The sequence below is a fragment of the Xylocopa sonorina genome, chromosome 2 (assembly GCF_050948175.1).
Source record: "Xylocopa sonorina isolate GNS202 chromosome 2, iyXylSono1_principal, whole genome shotgun sequence".
Classification (NCBI taxonomy): Eukaryota; Metazoa; Arthropoda; class Insecta; order Hymenoptera; family Apidae; genus Xylocopa; species Xylocopa sonorina.
Genome location: NC_135194.1, coordinates 15,877,322 through 15,899,318, shown reverse-complemented (window position 1 = coordinate 15,899,318; position 21,997 = coordinate 15,877,322). Strand labels below are relative to the sequence as shown.

At 48.0% G+C, this 21,997-nt stretch overlaps 2 protein-coding genes across 3 annotated transcripts in view; both read right to left on the bottom strand.

Moving 5' to 3' along the window:
* Fak (protein tyrosine kinase 2 Fak) overlaps positions 1–1,556 on the bottom strand; it is a 37,180-nt gene extending 35,624 nt beyond the window's left edge. The window contains exon 1 of one of the 2 annotated variants that reach the window (XM_076910357.1): positions 1,218–1,556. The gene's annotated coding sequence lies outside the window, so the exon portion shown is untranslated. The remainder of the gene's footprint in view (positions 1–1,217) is intronic. The other variant, XM_076910359.1, reaches the window with a different exon arrangement.
* A 997-nt stretch (positions 1,557–2,553) lies between these two features.
* Positions 2,554–20,441, bottom strand: LOC143432830 (serine protease inhibitor dipetalogastin). Its single transcript, XM_076909742.1, has 9 exons — positions 19,601–20,441; positions 5,265–5,381; positions 4,694–5,003; positions 4,449–4,592; positions 4,137–4,307; positions 3,877–4,041; positions 3,576–3,698; positions 3,087–3,263; positions 2,554–2,947 (listed from the first exon to the last, which is right to left on the bottom strand). Exons 1-9 carry the CDS (start codon positions 19,653–19,655, stop codon positions 2,716–2,718), a joined length of 1,494 nt encoding a protein of 497 aa, XP_076765857.1. The 5' UTR covers positions 19,656–20,441; the 3' UTR covers positions 2,554–2,715.
* Between the last annotated feature and the right edge of the window lie 1,556 nt (positions 20,442–21,997).

Sequence of the window (21,997 nt, the reverse complement as noted above, 5' to 3'; positions counted from 1 at the left end):
GATAGGAAGGTGAAGAATGCCGTTGCATCGGCGCTCGCGTCTCCTTCCCAAGGTTGTCGAGGACAGATGCGCGCAAAAAGGAGAAGGTGACGAGAAAAAACGGCGCGATGCGCACGAGAGAGCGTCGCGAATTCGCAAACACGTTTTCAAGAAGAGCCGCCGCGGCGGCGAGCAGCCGGCAAGAGCGATCGATAAATTTAATTATGTGCAACGACCGTTCTTTACCCGGCTACTGGAATTCCCTGCGTACGGTTCACGACGTATCGTGCAATACGCCTTCCGCGTGGAAACGGTGCCACTGGTCACATCATTAACGTGAAAGATAATGATAAGATAACGGAAGGTGGTTGAAGATAAACACACCGAAGAGATCTGACTCGACGCTACCAGGTCGTCCGTTCGGTTATATCATCTCCAAACACTCATTCCGTCTCTACAAACTCGTCCAGAATGAAATGGAAGAAAATAAAAGAACGTAATTGGCCGCGATAGAGTTCGAGCTGATAAAAAAAACCTTGCGTTTGAACTTGTACCCCGTTTACCGTGGGGCGTCCGATTCAAAGTCACGCTTTAATTCGATTCGCTGATCGACGTTCGTCTGCCTCCGCGTTTACGTAACCTAATAACACGTTAACGGTGGCACGGTTTTTTCTCTCTCGAGAGAGGAACGAGCAACCGGAGAGATGGTCGATGAAAATTCCTGATCAAAGTTTCATGCAAAATTGTTTACGTCACAGAAAAATGATCGTGCGGTTCTCGGTTTCGGTTACACACGACGAATCTAAATATAGCGAAGCGTTTGAAGTGAAAGTTCGTGTCGGTGGTATCGAAATAAGAGGAAGCCGAAAGAAATTGAGGACGATACACAGTGCCCGGCTAGGTTACTGGACATTTTCGTCCTGATAGATTTCGTGCAACGCGACTCGCGTAGGAAAGCAAGGATGGCAGGAGGAAGGAAGCCCTTCCTCTCCCGTAACGATTATCTAAGGCATCCCATGTGTCATCTGACAGCAGCATTTTATGTAACACGATTCATGTAATCGCGATCCTCTCTCGCCGGCGTTACAAACGTACAGGGAGACTTAAAGATGGCCTCTTCTATCGTTTGCTTATCACATTTTATTATGTATCATTTAAAAGACGGGAGCTCGTTCCCCACCGCATTCTTATCGATCGCACGCTCCAGGATGGTGTCAGAAATAATTTCTAGTACTCACGATAACGACGAATCCTGTGATATTCCAGTGGTCCGCTTCGACAGCACTCCCGTATCAACGACAAATCCACCACCTGATTCCAAACTTTCGAGATTAGGGCACACGTTTCTCACTGATCCGATCAACTTTCCACTTGTTCGCTCGAATAAAATACGAACAGAGGCTCGACGCGTAATTCAAAGGCGGCGAAGACACTGCGTCAGAAGGAAGATCATAAACAATACACGAAATACCCGTGTCATCCGCAAATTCGATCGGTCGCGATCAGTTGTCGTAAACACTGGCCGCCATGCTCTCTCAGCACCTGTCAATATCTACGTACCTCGCCGCCATCTTGCGGCAGCGCCGTGGATCCGCGCACGCTACCGTCATCTGCCGGTGTTTACGCGCAACACCCGCTCGAAACTGTATTTACCTGTCGTAGCAAACTTGAGCTAACTGTTTCGAGTGATCGGATTTCGTTCAGTAACTGCCTACGTCCCTTTACCTTAAAATATACGTATATAGTTTATTATTGACATTCGAAGCATGTATGTTAGTGTCGATACAAAAGGATTGTCACATGATTGATAATAAATAAAAATATACGATGATAATAATTATAATATGAACACACATCACATGTCAGAGGGGAGTTATAATAGCTAAATACTTTCTTCTAATTAGAATAAGGATATGCTCTGGAACTATTCGTGTAACCGTAGCAATAGCGATAAACAGAATGATGCAAGGATGATCGATAACAATAATACAATAAATAAGAATGAGTTTACCGGCGAGTAACGCGAAGATATCTTCGAAGATATCGGGGGAGCCGCACGAATCGCACCATCGATCCAGTGGTCGCGAAATTCGTGTTACGGTATTTTGCGTCGCGCAAGACCATCACGCCGGATCGTTTCCACCTCGAAAGAACAAAGATTACGAAATAAATATAGAAGCTTGATAATCCGTGGACACTTGCGCGTGTGATCGTAAAAAATGCAAGACGCGTCTCTTGGAAATTGGCAGTTGTCTACGAACTGGTCTTGGTCCGATCGATAATCGAATGGAAGATCCGTGCGAGAACTCGCTAATGGTTTGACAGTCTCGATGCGATCGATTACGGGGAATGATAACAAGAACCTCGATTCGTAGTCGATTGGCGGGTTTCATAACCCGGTTTAAATGTACGATTAACGAGATATCCGTTTCCTCGAAACACTCTACTATCTCAAAAAAAAAACGCTTGGTATTAAAATTCCATAGATATCCAGGAAGTTTATCGAATTTCGATTAAAGACGAACAAGTATACGATCGCATCGTAAATTCGATACTTCCTCTTGATAAATTCGATTCGTCGTAAAGATTATCTTACGGAAAGATCAAGCGACTTGAAGGAACTCGTTCTAGTTATTTTTGCCGAACAATTCGACCGAGTCCGCTTGAAATTGGCAGTTTTCAAAGAAAAAGTATTATCTTAAAGGGAGATTCCGATGAGGATAAAATTTGATCGATTTAATACAAATAATTCTTAGGTTCTTCAGTCGGTTGGCCGCATACTCCGTGATACTTTTTCGTGACCAGGCTTCGACTGCGGCAGTTCTCGATTTCCAGGAAACATTCGTTGCTGTAGGTCATTTCGTCGGTACCGCAAACGGGATCGTAATATGGTGGACAGATCTTTTGGCAGCCACGAAATTGAAAGCCTTGTATGCATCTCTTCATAGGCACCACGTACACGTGTTTCCTAAGCGATGTAACAAACGAAGAAGAAACGGTCACCACCATTTGTAAGACGATTCCTTGGTTTAATTGAAATGTCCAAGCGATCGTAAAAGCGCGTAAAGTTGAGGAGAGATGTAATTTCAAACACGATTACTGCTTACCCGCAATTGTCCCTCTTCATCTCGCACTCGTTACGATAGAGCTTGTTGTCGGAACCACAAACAAACTGGCGTTCTCCGCTACAGATCTGGTTGCAGAGCGCGGTAGTGGGACAATGTTGTGCTGGTACTTGAACTACCCGCTGACCGCACGTTTCACGCCGTAGATGGCAAAGGGATCTGAACGCATACGAGAAAACGCGTGTAATTTTTACGCGCAAATTTTCTTTCAGGGTCACAGGACGTTGAGCGTTGCGAGAGTTCTAGGAGAGCATTCGTATTTAACTGCTAATCGCCGATGAAAGAATTTGACACTAATAAAAATTAAGAAATTCATAGTAGGAAGGATAGATATTTCAGTGGTAGGAATGGTAAAGTTGGAAAGAAGACTGGAACGTCCATCGTTCGTGACGAAACGACCATTCGTGATTCACGCGCCCTTAAAACTCTCGGCGTTGGACGTCCTGGAATCCAAATAACGTTCTTAATCACCGGTAAACGTTGCCGTCGCTTCCACAAACTGGTTCCTCGGGTACCCCGCTGCAGTCTTCGGGGCACTGTTCAGTCTCTTTCAAGGTTGTGCATTCTCCTACGTGAGCCAATTGAATGCCCTTCCTGAAAAGCAACGGTATCGACGGAGATCAATAACTGATTACCAACTGATGTAACGAATATGCATAACTCGAAACGTTTAACACTAACATGTTCCCGTTACGGTAATTACTGCGAGTGAATCACTTCCTAACGAATTTCTGTGAATGGTCTACAAAATATGTATGGAATGCGAACTTACAGACACACCGCTACGTTTAAGTGACACTGGTTCGTATAAGTGTTCGCGTCGCTTCCGCAAACTGGATCTACGTCAATCCCGCATCTTTGCTGTTGCTTCGTACACTTGGTCAAACGAGTCCGACATTTTTCGAAATCTACCACCGTCACCTTCCTTCTTGCTTGTCTACGAAGTAAATGAATAATCGTAAAAACCGGTCAATCAATTCCAGGAACAATCAGGAATTAATAAAACTGGAGTTCATACTCGAAAGTACTGACCCGCAATTGAGCATCTGCATCTCGCACTCGTTCTTATATATACTTCCATCCGATCCGCAGATGGGCACTTCCGGCTCGTCCTTGCAATCCAAAGGACAGGCGTTCGCCTGGCCTCCGGATGTTCGCTCCAGTGACACGCAGTACGACATCGGCACCTCGAACACGTGCTTGCTAAACGATCGATATCATACAGTGAGTCCGGTGAGGTGGAAAAACCGAGTAGATTTGCTCGATTATTTGCGACGTGACAGCAACTTTGCTGCACGCTTGGCTCGCAATCGAGGCCTTGCTTAAGGACGATGTGTTCCTTACCCGCAATTCTTTGCTCGCATTTTGCAGGTGTTCGAATAGAGGATCCCGTCGCTACCACAGGCAGGCTTGGCACCGCGCCAACACGATTCACGACAATGTCTCGTGGTCTGGCAGTGCTTTTTGTTGGTACGCACGACGCCTTGTCTACGATCGAATCAAGTAAGCATTGCATCAAACAGAATTGTCATTGAAAAACCGTCGTCGAGTAAATCGGCGATGGTTTAGACGTTCGCGAAGATTCGTACCCGCATGTGAGCAGCTTCATCTGGCACGTGGATTTGTAGACGTTACCGTCGCTCCCGCAGATTGGTCCATCGAGCGGCGCAAAGTCGCAAGAAACCGGGCAGTTCTCCCTGTGCGCGGAAATGTTGTTGCAGGGACCCAGGTGCGACAGCTCGATGCCAACGCGGCAGATCTCGACCCTCAGCATGCACTTGTTCAGGTACGTACGGCCATCGGTACCGCATACCGGATCCTGGTCGCCAGGACAGCGATGCTCGCATTTACTACCGGACGATCTCAGGCAGGCTGTCTTCTCCGTGGCCACGGTCACGCCTATGCAATTTGTAAAGTATCGATAATTGCGTTCATCGTAGCTACCGCGCGTTCGTTGCGAATGCACGAAACGCAACGCGTTTGTTCAAGATCGTTCAACGAGCGAAACGAAGAAACGAAACATCTCCGTTGGTAGCCACACGAAGGCGCTCCCCTTCGACGGACGTTGTAAAGCAACTGTATAATCGGCTATGAAGACTGGCCTGGAAGCGCGTACGCGCGTACTAATTGTAATTATTATGGTTGGTAGCGGCTCCTTACCCTTGCCACACATCTTCTTCCGCATTTCGCATAGGGACGCGTAGATCACTCCATCGCTACCGCAAACTGGTTCTCCGCTTGGCGGGCATATGCGAGGACAGGCGCCGGTCACGAAATCTGAAGAGAAATGAACGAGGACTCATGAGCGTATCGTTCTGTCAGGATTCGACCGATCCTTTGAGTAGGAAGTGCCACGCGCAGCTAACTTCTACCCCACGTGGCATCGTAAAACGAAATAACATTTACTGTTATCTCGGTTTACTGCGAGCCATCGGGACGTAAGGTCTCCTTTATTAAACCGTGCAGTGAGCGTTAACGATAATGGCATAATTACAATGGAAATGCGAACGCGCGAGCCTATGAAAGAAAGTGACTGGCCCGAAGATAAATACCTCGCGAAGAATCGAAGGAAACGTGGAGTAATTGAAGCCTTGGGTCGTTCTTTCGAGGTGCATCGCACCGAAAAAGCGGATCTGCGCGTGGAGTTGGCTCCAGTGCATCCCAGAAGCGTGAAAGGTCGAGTTAAAAATAATCGAGCGAACCGGAAAGAAAGAACGCGAGATCGCCGGCGAGTCCCGGCACGGATCGTCCTTAGCGGATCTTTTTTACCGGACAACGGTGTGTAATGGTAACGTTAAACCGAGGAGATTCTGTCGAAACTTTAATTGCTTCCTGTTGACCCTTCGCGCGGGTATCTCCGCAGCACGGGTCCGCCTGGCTTGGTCTCGGTCCAGTGATCGTCGGGTCAACAGCACATACGATTTACTACGGTCGTTCTGTACACCGGCTCGCATAATATGTAACAAATTATAAAATCGAGGTGTACAGTTAAAGATAACCGAGAGGGGAATCGGACGCGAGGCGCGGTCGCCCCGATACGCGAAACGCACCTACGGAATAAATTAAACGGAGCTCGATCACGCGACTAAATCGGTGAGCACACGGAACATCCTTTCGAGATACAACGCTTGATCTCTTCACCCCTCTCTCTCTCTCTCTCTCTCTCTCTCTGTTGCTCGTGATAACACGAATGGCAAACGCGCGAATAGCGAAAAAATGCGGTCCTGCAAGGGATCCTGCAACCACCGGTACGCTCCGGTCGTTACCGGAATGTCAAGTGAACAATAACGAGCTTAATGGACGGTCCGTTCTCCCTCTGTTCTCGCGGCTCGATAATTTATCTGTGATCAGAGTCACGCACCGCGGCGGCGTGTGTATACCTGCACGACGGAAAAAGAACGGCGCGCGCTCCGTTGCAAGCTCGTAAAGATTTTTTTCGGGGTGGAATCACGATGGTCTACGACTGCTTCTTTCGCGTAACGATCGAGTCAGACTCTCCTCCGGGATACAATTTGCTGGAATCGCGGACGATCAGTGCGGACGGGTTCGATATCCCGTTCGCCTGCGACGGTAATTCGTACCTAGCTCGGTGGAATCCAAGAATTTTCGCTCGAATTCACAAAGTGAACGAGATAAGCCCGATACGCATTGTAATATAGGGGACCGTGGCTCTTCCTGCTCCGCGGCCACCTCGCAAACACGCCGCGAACAGAACCAATATTATATACCCTTTTTCTGCGTAATAATCGAGTTCCGCACCCTTCCTGCTTCGCGGGGAGCCAGTGCCAAGTTAACAACCGAATGCACCTAGAGATAAGCGTCATGCGAATTTTATGAGCGTAAACTCTTCGTAATTACAACGATTACGACTTATCGATCGGCTGGTATCGGTTAATATAGCGCGGTCGCGATATACGTAAGTGTACCTACGTACCCCGATGATATCTAAATAGAACTCCTCTGGTTTTATTCCGCAGCTGAAGCTGCGACAGCCTCGGTGTTTCTCGCGGTATTCGCCAAGTGCAACATCGGCCATTAAGACAAGGTGGATCGTTAACAATCTCGTGCGGATCCGAAATGCGGCGCATAAAATCGTCGGTGTTGATTAACGGAGCGGCGCGCGACTTTAATCGGCTGGCTCGGTCCGTGGAGCAAACATAAAAGGCCCGGTCGTTGAATAGGAAGAAATAAAAGATAGACGGCGAGAAAAATGAATAGAATCCTGGCGCGCGAGCATATGTACATATTATGTATCGGTAGATTTCACTGGCGGGAGCAATTCGCGATAGTACTGGCTCTCAGCTGGACGCGTACCCTAAGCGGCAGGAGAGGTTCGTAGCAGGGAACGGCGGCGAGGACGTAAAGAGGAAGAAGAAGAAGAAGAAGAAGAAGCGGGTAGGCGAAATGGAGCAGAAGCCGAGCGAAGGAGAGAATCGGATTATTCCTCGGAGCGGACGCGTCGGCTGGGCAAGTGGCCGTGCGATTAGCGGCGTTGATGGGCGGCAGAAGGAGGTGTCCGTCACTCCCACGAACGCGATTAAGTGAATCAATTATGCCAATAACGGGGGCGAGTCTGTCTGGCCAGGGGGCGATTGGCGAACAATGCAGATCGAATTATATCCCCGTAGAAATTGTACGGGTCGCGCGAGCGACGCGCGTGCATGCACGCGGTGGACGGTGCACAATGGATGCGCCGCGCCGGCACTTGCTCCGACGCTAGGGAACGGGAGGAAAAGGGAGGAAAAGGGAAGGAATGACTGTGACAGGGAAAGGTAGAGAAAGGGGGAGGGAGAGAGAGAGATATGCGGGTCGGTGAACCACGGCAAGGATGCAACGCCGACCGGGTGGATGCTGCTCCTTGGATTTTTGTCCACGAAACGAGAAGCCGCGGAGAGGAACACGGCCAACGCCGGATCCCGCTCCCGGAGATCGATAACAGAGAAATAAGGATCTGTTTAACGAACCGGAACGATTTGATACGAATAACCCGTGGCTCATAAATAAAATGAACAATGTGCTGGACTGCGGCTTTTGTTCTTGTTTCCAGGCCGCTGTTCCTAGAGACACGGCCAGAAAAACGACCGGGTTAGATAGACTGGATGGATGTTGCGGTTGGGAGCGCACCCGGATGGCTGGCTCGCATGACAGAACCTTTGATTCGAGGAAAGATAATTAAACTAGCCGTGATTCGCTCGCGAACGTGAACGCCTCTCGATCACTTCGCTCCCTCGTGAATCTTAAGTGGCCGGTGTCAATTAAGACCCGGGATAGGTTACGACGCATAAACCAATCTGAACGAATAACCATTCTCTGCTCACTTGGGAACAAGATACACGCGCATTCGAATCAGCCGTGCCGGACTTTCAATATTCTCCCCCGTCGGAAAGCGAAAGCTGTGCAACGTGTATCGCGTGCAACACAATTTAAATCTGTTCAGCATATTTTTACATCCTATTTAAAGTATCAGCGTGAAACAAGGTTGCAAACAGACGAGCGGTAAATTCTACAGAGACAACTAGGAATGTAAATTAAGGCAAATATAGTATCACGGTGAAGAATGCATAGCGGCGCGAGAACGAGCAAGGATCATGCCTGAATCGACCAATCAAGTCGCGTGCGAGTGAATTAACGCCGCTGCGATTGCCGCGTTATTATATCCGTATACGCGTGCGTGCTGATAAATCGGCGGTTAAGCCAACCAGGAATGGTGTTCCCTCGGAAGCTGGAATCGTCGAATAGTTTGCCAAGTTTCTAGCAGATTTCAAAGAACGATCCGCTCAACCTCTTGACAAATTGTGCCGTGTGCTCACGATCGGTTATCTAAGCTGACCGTGCTCGACTCCTCGCGCTTCTTCCTCGATCTTGAATAGCTGACGATCCTTCCGCGAGTCAGCGATTCAAGGTATACGGAATATTTCCATTTAATCTATCCCTGAATGGCTTCCCAAGCTCGAGTTACCAAAGTAGAAACGGTCAGTAAAATCAAGACGCTGCTATTCCAATTCAAGTTGGTAATAAAATTCCAATCGGCCGGTAATCTCATCCCTGAACGATCGCCCCTAACAACAAGTGTCTACATCTGTTTTCGCGATCGCCTCGTCCGGCTAACGGAATGGAGAGGATGCAAAAAGTCGAGGAAAAGTGAGAGCAGGGTTAGAGGTAAGCGAACCATTAATTCTAACTAGGATTTGACCGCGTGATCCGTTCGTGTATGATCGCGTGCGCGGGACGGTATCTTCGGCTGGACGAAAGTAACGGCTGCGTAAATCATTCGCAATCGATACCGTGAAAATCGCGGTAAGGTCGTTCGTGCACGGTGCCTGCTGCAGCCTCTGCCCATTCCTCGTTTCTCGTGCAGCCTCTCCTGTTGCCACGGCTGATCTCCTCTACGTAGCCCCGGCCCTCTTTATCACCGCGGAACGATCTCGTCTTCCTCCTGGCATTGTCCCGTAACACGTCCGCGTTGCGTTGCATTAACGAGCCTTTCGCTGCGTTTAAGCCGGAGCACGCGAGCCGTAATAATTGCCGCGCGATTGTTCCTGAATCGCGGGATCGGAAATGGCGAAATTCTGCAACGTACCTGTTGCGCTGGAAAGTCTCAATGAACACCGGCTGTCGCAACTATCACGGTTAGCCGCGTGGAGTACGCGACACGTATCATTGTTCCACGCTCTATCTTCGCTCGAGCGTGTCTCCGCGACCGAAAGAATCTGGACGTTAACGACGGTGTGTACAGCCGCGACTTCCGTATCGCGGTGAAATGATCCCATTTCCTGCCTGGCGACGCTATTGTCCCGATAACGTCGTAAAGTAGTGGCTCAAAAAGCGATCCACGGGAAAGTACAGCGCTCCGCGGCCGCGTTCGCATGATTTATCATCACGATCGAGATACCGATAAATAATACGACTAACCAGGTTTCGATAAAGCGACACAGATTTCCCATTAAAATCACGATGAAAAGTTCCTGTACGGGTTTGGCTCCGTCACGTTAGAATCGGACACGGTGCCGAACAGAATATCTCAAGATACGGGACGACTAATTACAAGTTAGCTAGCAGCTACTAATCAAGACAGGTTTCGCGTGAGCCTTGACGGCAAGACGGCTACGCCCGTTAAGGTAGAGGCGATGGTTACAATAGCCTAGACTGGATTTTAGCCCGAAACAATGCTCATAAATGCTAATCACGGAGTACCGGTTCAAACCGATCTGCTACATAACTGTATACTAGCCGCAGCAAAAAATTAATTAAATCCCTGAGGTACAACCATCTTCAGAACCGCTCCAGTTCTGCCCAGTAATCGATTTTCAATGAACACCGGTTCGCGTTCTCGTTTACGGTGGTTCCCCGTTAGGAATCGTAGGGCGTCTGTAATTTAGACGAACAGATCAGAAATCTGGCGAAACGGGGAAGAGCTAGGTATCCACTTCCGCTTCCCGCACGGTACCATAAAAATTAACGTCCCGATGAACAGCGGGACAGAGGCGCGTGGCCCAAGCGATCGGCAAAAACTACGGTATGTGTGCCGGTGATCGCGAACGAGCACGACAAACGAGTCGCGTTCCATAAATCGTCGCGTTCGGTTTAAGTGGCGAGTGGTAAGTGGAGTACTGGGGCGAAAAACTACCTCCCAGATCGGCTCGATCTCCCACGAGCGTGTACGTGAACGCGTATGTGGCAGTTCGCGACCGTTCGTTCGCGACGATCCGTTACATCGGAGAAACCCTCGATCGGTCGTACGTACCAGCGGTGGTACGTACGGTACGAGTTTACTGTACCTGCACCGTCCGCCTTTTTTCGCCACGGCCGTCCGCGCGCGTCTTTTTCTCCCTCGTTTCGCTCTTCTCGCTCCGCGGGTGGAAGATACCAAAGCGTGCGCGTACTTTTCTTCTCCCGGGGACAGAAAATTGCGACGGTGCGTGCCACGGTTCACGCGAGCAAACGAGCGAAATTTCAATCGTCCGTGGCGTCGCGTGCTGCGTTCCCCCTGGTCCCTCTCTTCCGCGTGTTGCATGCCACGCGAGAGAGCATCGCGCGTCCCGCGTTCTCGCGTTCGCTTTATCTTTTCGGAATCGTTACCCCTTGATGCTCGTGTCGTCGGATGGCTGCTCTCTCCGGCTTGTTCGCGTTTATCAGCAGCCAAGATGAAGAATGAAAAAGAATGATAATATAAATGGATACCCGTCGCGTCCCTGTCGTTCACGGTCTGGTCCAACACGTGTTCCCAGCCGGACTTCGATTCTCATTAGCGCCTCGGTTACGGTGGATCGTTCCGTGCGGTCACGGATCCTCGAAATGTTGTTGCTCGATGCTCCGAACCGTGAATGAGTAATATTCGGACGGACCGTCACAGTACCGTGACTAAGGCCGCTAGTGTAAACGAAACTTTTGCATAGACGTGTACACGGCACAGGTACAAGTCGCCTGATCGCTCGACACATTCCAGCGGTATAGGACCGGTAACGATTCTTTTTTTCGCTCTGTTCTCTCTCTCTCTCTCTCTCTCTCTCTCTTTCTCTTTGTCCGCTACGAAATACACGCGCACACTGGGTACGCAGTTTTTTTTCCAGAGATTTGTATAACGGGAGCAGGGACACCGGTAATTCCTACGTAACGTTACCCCGCGGCGAGTCAAGAATTTTGCCCGGATCTGTTACGGATTGGACGAACCTGTCGCCGTAAAATCTCCACGGAATGGTAATTCCGTGGTGTCCGCGCGGATGCCTTACGAGCAATTCATACGATCGATTTCGCACCGCAGGGAACATAAATTACGACCTCTTAGCGTGCACGATCATATGGGCGAGCGTTCGCGTGCGGGTAATAAAAGCCTTTCGATTCCTACGAGGATGTTTCATCTGTTGGTAGCGGGCATAAAGGTTCGCGTGTAATTCGAGATTTCCTTGGACCGGTCGGCGAGAATTTTCATTGAATCATAAGCGACTACGGGGAAGGGGGGTGACCGCGTGAGAAGATCGGGCGCGCGTTTCAGGAAATTGCGTATTGAAGATAATTAGAGTAAAACGAGGTAAGAGGGACGGAATACCATGCGATTAAGAAGAAACGCATCAATGCATCCCCCGAAGAAAGGGTAATTATTGGCGAAGGTCGACGTTCCGCGTGACCGTAAAGGCCTCCGCGATCATTGAACCTTTTACATCTAATCGCTTCTACAAGTTATAAATTGATTCCATACGGATCTAATAACGTTGTTGGGAGCGTTGACAGAATGATCGATGTTATTAAACTGCGCCCATGGAATGCAGTTTTAAATGAGAAATTTCACTTTTATCATACCATCGAGTCTAAGAATAATATTTCAGCGAGTAAGAAACGTTGCTACTGGTAGAATACCACGATACTTCAACGAAGATAATAAGCTACTATTAACCATGGACGATATTGATTTACTAATCTGGCGTATCGTTTAATCATACTTTGAGTCTGGCTGTAATTAGATCGAACGAATGTAAATGCAAGAGCAAAGGAGAATCGGTCTACCAGCGGTGGTAAGATTCGTTGGCATTCACGTTTTACGCGAACGACCTCGACCTTTTAATTAGTAGTACGCCATTGATAGACTCGAGAGGTCGGATCAGCGTCCGTTCAACGCGCCAACAACTGTTTCACCGCGTCGGATGCACATTGAAAGCGACCTCGATCCTACTTGGATCGCAGCTGAATTGAAAATTGCATTACAAATAAGTTACAAACAGCCGCCACGCTAAATAATTTTCTCCTTTACTGGGAGGACTAAAATATGCCGCGATGCAACCGGTTCGCGATGGTATTCGAACGCGGAACGAGAGACGTCAACGATCTCGAACTTTCATTGATACTCGCAGGTTTAAGGCGAAAGCTTTGAATCAGCGGTGCAGTTATTCATTTGCGGAGATCCTCGAGAGGTAAAAGCTAGGAAAGTGACCTCGACCTTACCTCCATACCTACTTAAGTCTAGGCCAAGGTTTCACAACCCTCGCTCATAGAGAGGTAACTATGAACGACCCGACGTACTTGTAAATGAAACGTTCACGTAAATAATCGCCCGCAAACGGGATCGGCATTATTCGTTTTCTATTCTCCCCTCGTAACTTTCTCATTTTACGTGATTTCTCACCGTGGAAATGGGGGGACTCGTCATTGCAGCGATCATTTTTTGTTGCTAATCTGGAGAAATCATTAGAGGCACATGTAAACCGGAAAAGTAGAGCATGAAGCCGACAGATTGGATTAACAGAGCTCCTGATAATACTTCAATAAGTAGACGAACATTAACGCCTTATCGTTCCTCTTTTCCATTTCGTTACTATAGTTATACACACGTGGTGTACCCATCGTTAATCGAGACGCGAGATTGCAACGATCTCTAGGACTGTTCCGCGCGAGGACGTTAACGGTTTGAAAAACTATCCAGCCAAGGATTGAGATATCAAATGCCTGGTTTTACGACTAGATAATGGAAATAAAGATTCCAAGTCCATCCAGTTTACAACAACTGTAATCCCCCTCTGGTATGATAATATTCTCGTGTATCACGATGGCTGAATAATCGTTGGTCCCTTCTCCGTTGTGTATCTACCTCGACTACAAATCGATCGTTGACGGTAAAGGACGGGGCTCGAAACGTTCTCCACTGGAGTGGAGAAAAGCGTTAATAAAAAGGTCCGATAGCTCGGGGATTCTTCACGTTTTAACGCGGCGATTCGTTCGAAGTCAGCTGACATCGGAAAAACGTGAGGAGCATCTCATTGCTCGGACGCATGGGCGTAAATACCGCGCATTCACCGACCACTTTGCCGCAGGAATACACGAAATCTTTTATGCGCATCTGATTACCGCCGGTTCGACGTATAACTTTGATACAGCTCTCGTCCACGTTCCTCAGATCGGTTGTAAACTAGCGGAAGATTCGTGAAGGAACGCTATGCTAATGCTAACGTCAACCTCTTTCTCTCTACCCGTGCCCTAACTCGGCGACGTTCTCGTCGATCGTGATCGTCAGGCGAGCTTCCAACAATTCGAACGCCAACAAGCCTGTGGGCGGATGTCAATCCTGACCGAACGCCTGTAACGCGTCCAACGAGCTAGGCGATCCGGGATGAAGAATTACAAACGGACGACGTACGTTTGAAATTCACGAGAACACGTTCACTGGGTCTTCAGGTCAGCGAAGTAAGTCAGGCATCGGCGGATGAATCGAGCCACGATAACGGTGTCGTTCCCGAAAGGACAGCCGACTAGTTTATCGATCGCATGGAATACAGTTCTGTTCTGGATCAGCTCGCGAGGATCTCTTCGATCTTCAAGGTTGACTTGCTAGCCTCGTTCATCCTTGATCGATCGTTTTCAGGAACCCGACAAGCGTTCGTGGAAGAGTCTAGCGAGAGAAAGAACGGGTTAGATCGAACAGTGAGAGCAGACCGACAAAAGGGTCGATTAAAAGAGGTGACTTCTCATCTTTCGCTGGACAGATCGAACCGCGACTGGATAGCAATCTATCGTCGCGTATCCATAGAGGTGATCAACGAGGCAATAACGCGAAACAATGGACTATCGTGGCGTGGCATCATCCACTGGGTGCCCGTTTGCCACTTTCCTCGATCAATCGACGGTAGAGGCTGTAGAAACCAAGAATAGAAACTCGCGCGCTATTCTCACAGCCGTTTATCATGGTAAACGATTGCGTTTAACAGCGAAACACGTACTCGATATCACTCGAGCGGACACCATTCTCGCGAGATTGTCTTCTGGGGAGCGGGAAGCAAAGCGCTACGAGGGACAGACCTCAGTCAATGATCTTATCGAAAATATCGATACTTAAGATACCGCGTCGAACAAAATAATAGCTGATCGGGAGAGGAAGACTGGGAAACGAGTTGGACGGGTTCAGCGTATTAATAGCATGCCCAGATGTATATAGTTTGCTAATAATAACCAGGCCAATATCGTTCTAATCATGCACGCTTTTACCGGTCTACCGGTTTACGATGCAACTGATTTGTCAACTGGTAATTTATGGCGGCCGTATTCCGCGAAACAGGAAGAAAAAGACCTCACCGTCTGAACCTTCCTTTATTTATTTCCTGTTGTAGTTAATAGTGGCGTGGTTTGAATAGGTAGTAGAAATGCAAATCTTGCATTATGAAACGTAAATCACGTCGTACTTATAACTGAAGTTGAACCTCCGTGAAACCCCGTTTCGACCGTGAAATCACGTATGCATAGTTCGCCATAATGCTAATTCACGTCGACAAGTAGAACGTTACTATACTTTCCTCCTGTCCAATGATCTTCCAACCGAACCATTTTTTTCTTTTCCTCCCCGCCGGTTATTTTTGTCCCATCGCAGCATCCGCCTAGCACAAATCGGTCGTCTTTTTATGCAAGAAAGACGCGGGGACGTTTCGAACAATCACAGTGACGGACACCGCCGATGGCTGATAAAAAAAATGGGAACGATACGCAACGGCCGAGGGAAAAGAGCAGCGTGACTCGTCGGTATAAGTTTGATTGAAACGCTACTAGATGTACTAGATTCCCCGATACGTTCCATTAAATGCGACACGAGGCCTCATTGCGCAAACGACGGAGCGTGTAGGTGAAAAAAAAAAAAAAATAAAGAACGAAACCAATCGCTCCTGAAAGAGACAGGTGAAAAAGCTGTTTAATCTAATTTCTAGTGAAAGGTGGACGATCCACGATCGCGAAAGTGTTTTAACGCACGTCCCATTCCGCGGTGTCGTTGGTCAATGAAAGACCAACCGAGGACGATCCTCTCGAGCCACCAACGAGATGAAAAAATTGACGCCAAACGAACGAGAACGTGACTGCGTTTTGTTCGCGTCGTTTAATGAATAATTTACGTTTCCTAGAGGAGGCTGCACACGGTGTGCAAATACCGCCGACATACGACGAGGAAACTGTTTCGATAGCATCTCCTCGTGCGTGCTCTCGAACCGATGGTACATAACCCGCGCGCGGACGCCTTTCCACTTAGCATAAAATCGTACTCACGCATCTCTCCAGCACAGTTTACTCAGCAGTCTGTTCGACTTTTGCGCCGCGGTTACAACCTTAAGCTATTACGCGGCAAAGATTTTTACTGCGGTTTCCGAATGTACAAACTGTCTTTCGTATTCCGATAATAATTCGCCGAAAGGGATTCTTCGTCGGTGACATTTTTACCGCGTCCTATCGGAAGGTATTCAGAAGACAGTCAAAGCTGCCGGTGTAACACGTGGTTCTCGTTGTTGGCAACGTGAAATGCACACGTTGTCTGGTTTCGGTGTTACAGAACCAGGCCGTACAAATATTTTCTAAGCATTTTCGAATAACGGTTACAGACTGGTCGATCTCCGGAGGATGGAACCACGGTTGGCGTCGCGGGACGCAAGAAAGGTGAAAACTTGAAAAGGTAACGTAGCGAGCGATTTACACGCGGTCTTCCGACTTTTCCGATAGAATCGCCGCTCGTTGCTGGTTTTCTATTTTTAATCGCGAACCATTTCGACGGGAGCAACGGTGATTAAGGTTCCTTCGAATACCACCGAGCAGGATGTAGAAACGAGAAAATGTCCGCTATGCATGTAATTAGAAGACAGTCTCGCGCTAATTGGCACGCGTACAACGTTCGCAAGTTTTCTGAAAATCACGTTCGAAACCTGCCGTACGTAAACCATCGCAATTATACGTGTCTCCGGATCACTCGTGCGGCGAATTAATTATTGACGAACCCGATCAACCCGAATAGGGAACTGTTACCGTTTGGCAAATGAAGTTTGTCGCTCGCGACAGGCTCGTCCCTTTGGTTATTCACGATCATCAGGTGGTTGTTAATCAACGTATTAATAAACATAAGATCGAGTCCGCAGGCGGTTTACCCTTTTTCCACTCGGCTAAACGGGAAGTCTTTTCGAGCGTGAAAACACGCTTCATAGTCGACGGAACGGCAGAGCCGCAGAATTCAAGCCGGTGAGCATCATCTCTTTTTCCATCTCTCTCTGTCTCGCTCCCCCAGTCTTTCTATTCCCAGTAGTAATTTCATTTGCGAGAGCTGCACGCAAATATCAATTTAATCCGCGACACCTCGGTTCCCTAAAGGACGGAGAACGCACCGGAATCAGGTCACGAGGATTCAAACACGTTGAAAAGTCAATGAACCGGGACCGTGACGCTTTTAGAAGATCATCTTTTATTGAAACGCCTCGAGAGACTCTACGAACGCTTTGAGACCGCTTCCAATGCGGAACAATCGGATAAACGTGCTGCGATATTCAATAATAAAACACTGGTTCTCGCGACTTCAAAGGTTCGCGTTCTTGGGGATATTGACTGGGCGAAATTTGCCAGTGCAGTCTCCTCTCGGGACCAAGGCCTGAGGAATTTATATTGTTCGCTGCGATATTCGATCAAAGGAGAAAAGATTCTTCGGACACGCTGAAGGATCGAGAGAAATTCTCCTCTTAAATACGATTCGAAGTTTATTGAAAATACACAAAACCTTTTTGTGAGAACTACGGATTACCCATCGCGTTTCTTGTGCCATCACAATGGCGCGGCAAAAATCCCGCGAGAAAGAGGGTTTCTACTTGTACGCGTTGACGCTTCCTTTCCCGTAAAATAACGCATAAATTCATCGTCGTTCTACAAATCCTGTATTACATCTCAGTCCGTTAACGTATATGCAACGGTTTATTGCACACCATCTTACGATCGGGTATTCATCGAGTACAAGCACAGATGTGCACCGACCGCGATGAATGAAAAATAAATATTCGAACTAATTGCAACCACTCGTGATTTCTACAGGCTTAACTGACAGCTGAGTAGAAGACGGCATAAAATATTCCATCGAAATGTGATATCGAAAGTGTTATCGGAATAGCGAGATCGCGTAATATCGAAGCAACACGTTCTCCCAGACTATTATTACGTTCCACGAAATAAAAAATTGCTTACGAACGAACATAAATCGCGTTATTATTAACGCGCCGCGGTCTTAGAATGCTTGTCGACAAAATCGTATGAGTGGCAATGAAATACTTTCCTATCCGCTTTGGTCCGCGATATTTCTAGGGTCGCCGGTAGGAGCGAGTTTTTTTAGACGGTTAGCATAGTTAATTAGGCGAGTCAGCCCGGCTAAGTTGCCGTTTTACGAGTTGTACGCGCCTGACCGAACACTCGAACATGCCTCTATCTACGGGACCCTTTATGGGTACGCAGTGGATTAACCATAAGATACGTCTAATAAAATTAGCCTATTCCTGATAACAACGAATGTGTATCCGTGCATCTAAAGGAATAACAGAAATCGAAGCTATATAAAATACATCAAGAGGTGTACCATACGGTATACGAGCTCGGTATATGCGAACTCGTGGGAATAAGTTAGCCAGTCCTTTTCTTTTTCACCCGATGAATTAATTAAAAGTCACTCGATCGTGTAGAGGGTCTCGTTCGGAGGTACGTAAATCTAAAACGCTAAATGTAGCGCTGTAGTACACACTCGAGAGGACCACGGTGAATACGCGCGGAGCCAGAAAGAGAGGAAGAGGAAGAAACTCGCCCCCGTGGGTCGGGCTGGGCACGAGGTTGCGAGAGCGTGCGGGAGATTAAAACGAAAAACCATTGGTTCCTTTTTTTTCCCCCCCTTCGGTTGAAAGAGCATCGCACTTCGCCATGGAGAGATACCGGCTCCCTGCCGAGAATTCAATGGGTGCTCTGAACTAAAGCCATTTGCGGTGAAAAAGAGAAAAAGGGCTAGAACCCTGGACGTCGATACGCGAACATCAATGTATCGCTCCGGAAGGAGTCGGTCTTTTGTTAGAAAAAAAAACATTTACGTTCCTTTTTAGCCACCGTGGTCGTTTCACCCTTTGAACTTTTCAGCTCGTTAACTGACCCACTTCGACAGGATCAATTCCCGCCCCGAACATGACGCGTACGACCAATCGCGATTCGGTTACATTTGTTGCAATTACCGGAATGTATATGTTCGATAGCCAGACGCCGTTCCCAAATTTATCCCACGTTACGGAAACATGATGTTTATAACGTTGGAGAGCGGCTGATGTAAATTTACGAGTAGCCGTATATCGGATGGGGTGACGTTAATATTTTGTTGGACGAATTAGTTCGACGTAATATCGATCAGCGTTACGCGCCCAACAGGATTAGCCATCGTCGGGTGTGCTTTTACTCGGCATCGGACGGCTGACTGCTTTTACAGGGAATATGAATGGACCCGTCTGTTCGTGCATCGGTGCAGAGTTCGTTTATTTCACAAGTAGCCAACCGTGAAACGGTTGAAACTGTTTGGCAGTAGACAGGAACGAATATTCGATCAATCTCTTGGTGAGAATACCGTCAAATCATCGAGACAATTTCACCATTGGAAAGAATAGGTGACGAAAAGACTGGTCAACCTGTTGCGACTTTCACCAAAGTGGTGCACGATTGGTCATTGTGAATGCAGTTGGTTAAAAGCGAATACCGACCTTGAATGCAACACAGCAGGATGATCCCAACGAGGAGAGAGACGTGACGATGCATCCTTGGTACTGTCGACGATCCGTCCGAAACGTTTGTCACAATCGTGTACCAAACGACGTCGTTATAAGTCAAGTTTCGTTGAAGCGCAGTAGGCGGACAGGCTGCGAACGATTATCTTATTGTGCGTGGATGACGTTCGTGCTCTCGTGCCACCGGTTAAAGAGGATAAGGAGGCCCGGAAGCCGCGGAAAGATGGTAGAAAAGGTGATGGTGGTGGCGCCGTGAGGAAGGAGAGGAGGAAGTGCCCTCTTCGACCTCTATCGTCCTTCGAGGTCCACGAACGACTGAGGCGCACGAAGCGACGTCCGTCCGGCTATAGCCTCCCCTTCCTACTTTCACGTGGCGTGCTCCCGTTTCCAGTTGGAGGCGCGGACTGGAGAGCCTCTCCATGGGCCATTTACCATTACCATCATCGTCGTCGTCGACGGCCAGTCAAACGTGGGAGGGGTAGCTTGGACGAGGTGGCACGACGGTGGAAGAAGCCTCAAGACCCACCAACAGATCGGAGATCGGAGAACCTCCATTTCTAGGCCACCTCTTCCTCCTCCACCGTCAGATATATCTTATTCTTCTTCTTCGACCTCTTCTTCTTCTTCATCTCCAGGAAACGGTCTTCTGCCTTTCTGGTGTCATCTATCCCCGATTCCGAAGGGATGTCATGTTTTATCCTGGTTTGTCGCCAGTTATCAGTACCAAATGGTCGATCATCGTTCTGTACTACTTAGCGAATCGAGTCCTCTGATCTGGAACAACGTGAATCAACAATGTTTCCGTTTTATTATTATCAAAGGTGTTATTTCATACCTGCCAGCAGGAAAGGTGGTTTTTCTTCTTTTACGAAAAACAACCTGCCAACGATACCCGATCGGATCGAAGGAAATGAGTGGAAACTCTACGTAGGAACCTGATTGAGAAAGTGTAGAATATTCTCGGTTTTCCCGATGAAGACGTTCTTCTAGCGACGCAGTTATTCATTTACATTTTAGCGGGTGCACTTTCTAATCGAACAACTACGGGAAATTTTCTTGTTACCGACAGCGACATTAATCTCCTTTCCTACTTACGTTCTAACCGCTAATTTCACGTGCAAACGCACAGAGACCGCGTGTACATCGCGAACCAAAGGAACGCTTTATGCTCGCGTTCCCTATCGCGTTCCGCGTCTCCAACGACTAATTAGGCGTAAATTTCGCGGATTACGCGCGACACCTTCATAAAACACAATTAAATATCTAAGTGCGTAGGAGTGAAATTGTCTGGGGAACTTTCTAATGGACATTCGCCAGATTTCGATACAACCTCCAAATAATACACTCAAAAAGTTCAATGTAAAAGCGTACGATATCAATGTGAAACAATCAAACGTACCTCGACTTATTCGTCCCCGCGTGCACACTTTCTTAGGTTCAACGAAATCGTTCTCTGCGTTCCAGTTTCGGGCGTCTAACGTTCGAAAGAGGTCTAAAGAACTCGGTACACCGGTTGTTACATATGAAAGTGTGGCAGAGGCCCGAGGGAAGAGGGGCCAAATGTATAGCGGGGTCGGTCGCTCTCCAGTGATGCAGGTGCAGCCGCAGTCGAACCTTCATCGATGGCTGGCTACAACGCAGTCGAAGGCTGGCAGGGATCGTTCATCAACATCATCTGTCGGACTATCTTCTGCAATGTAAAACATGTACACGTACATATGTATCAATCTCTTCTCTCTCCCTTGTAGAGTTCGCCATTAACCCACTTGCGCGTTTAACGTGGTTACCTCGCCCAACGTGCGCGCACACACACTGTAACTGTACCCAAGAGCTTCCAGATTTCCAGAGACAAAACGGAGAACTAGCCAAAAAAAACCGCACGGCAATGTTTATTTGTACTTTTTCGCGTCGGTTACGTGTTCCTGTACGACAGTCAGAGCTTCGATTACGGGAATCATGTATTCTCACTCAGGCCCCTCGATCAACCGGGCCAGGTGACGGTCTACGTGTTACGATCCGCATGTTTTTGCATGTGTTTCACGACGGCCTTAAAACGATCGAGCAACGACCTCATTGCCGTGTCGTCTCAATATCTACAAATACGGTTCACTTGCTAAGCTTCAATATCCATTGCCAGAATTCTTGGATCTTGCAAAAATTATCTCAGACTGATCGGCATTTGTCATAGGTGACTCGTACGCTTCTTCCGAGGGTACCTAATTTAGAAAGGAGCGAACAATAAAATTTCTATACGAACGAGAAAAAACGCAGAGGTATCGATAAGCAGTTCCGTACGACACATTGGGACGACGCGTACGCGTCGGCCAGGCAAGAATGCCCTTAAAGCGAATTGAGTTTGAATAGATTCATTGC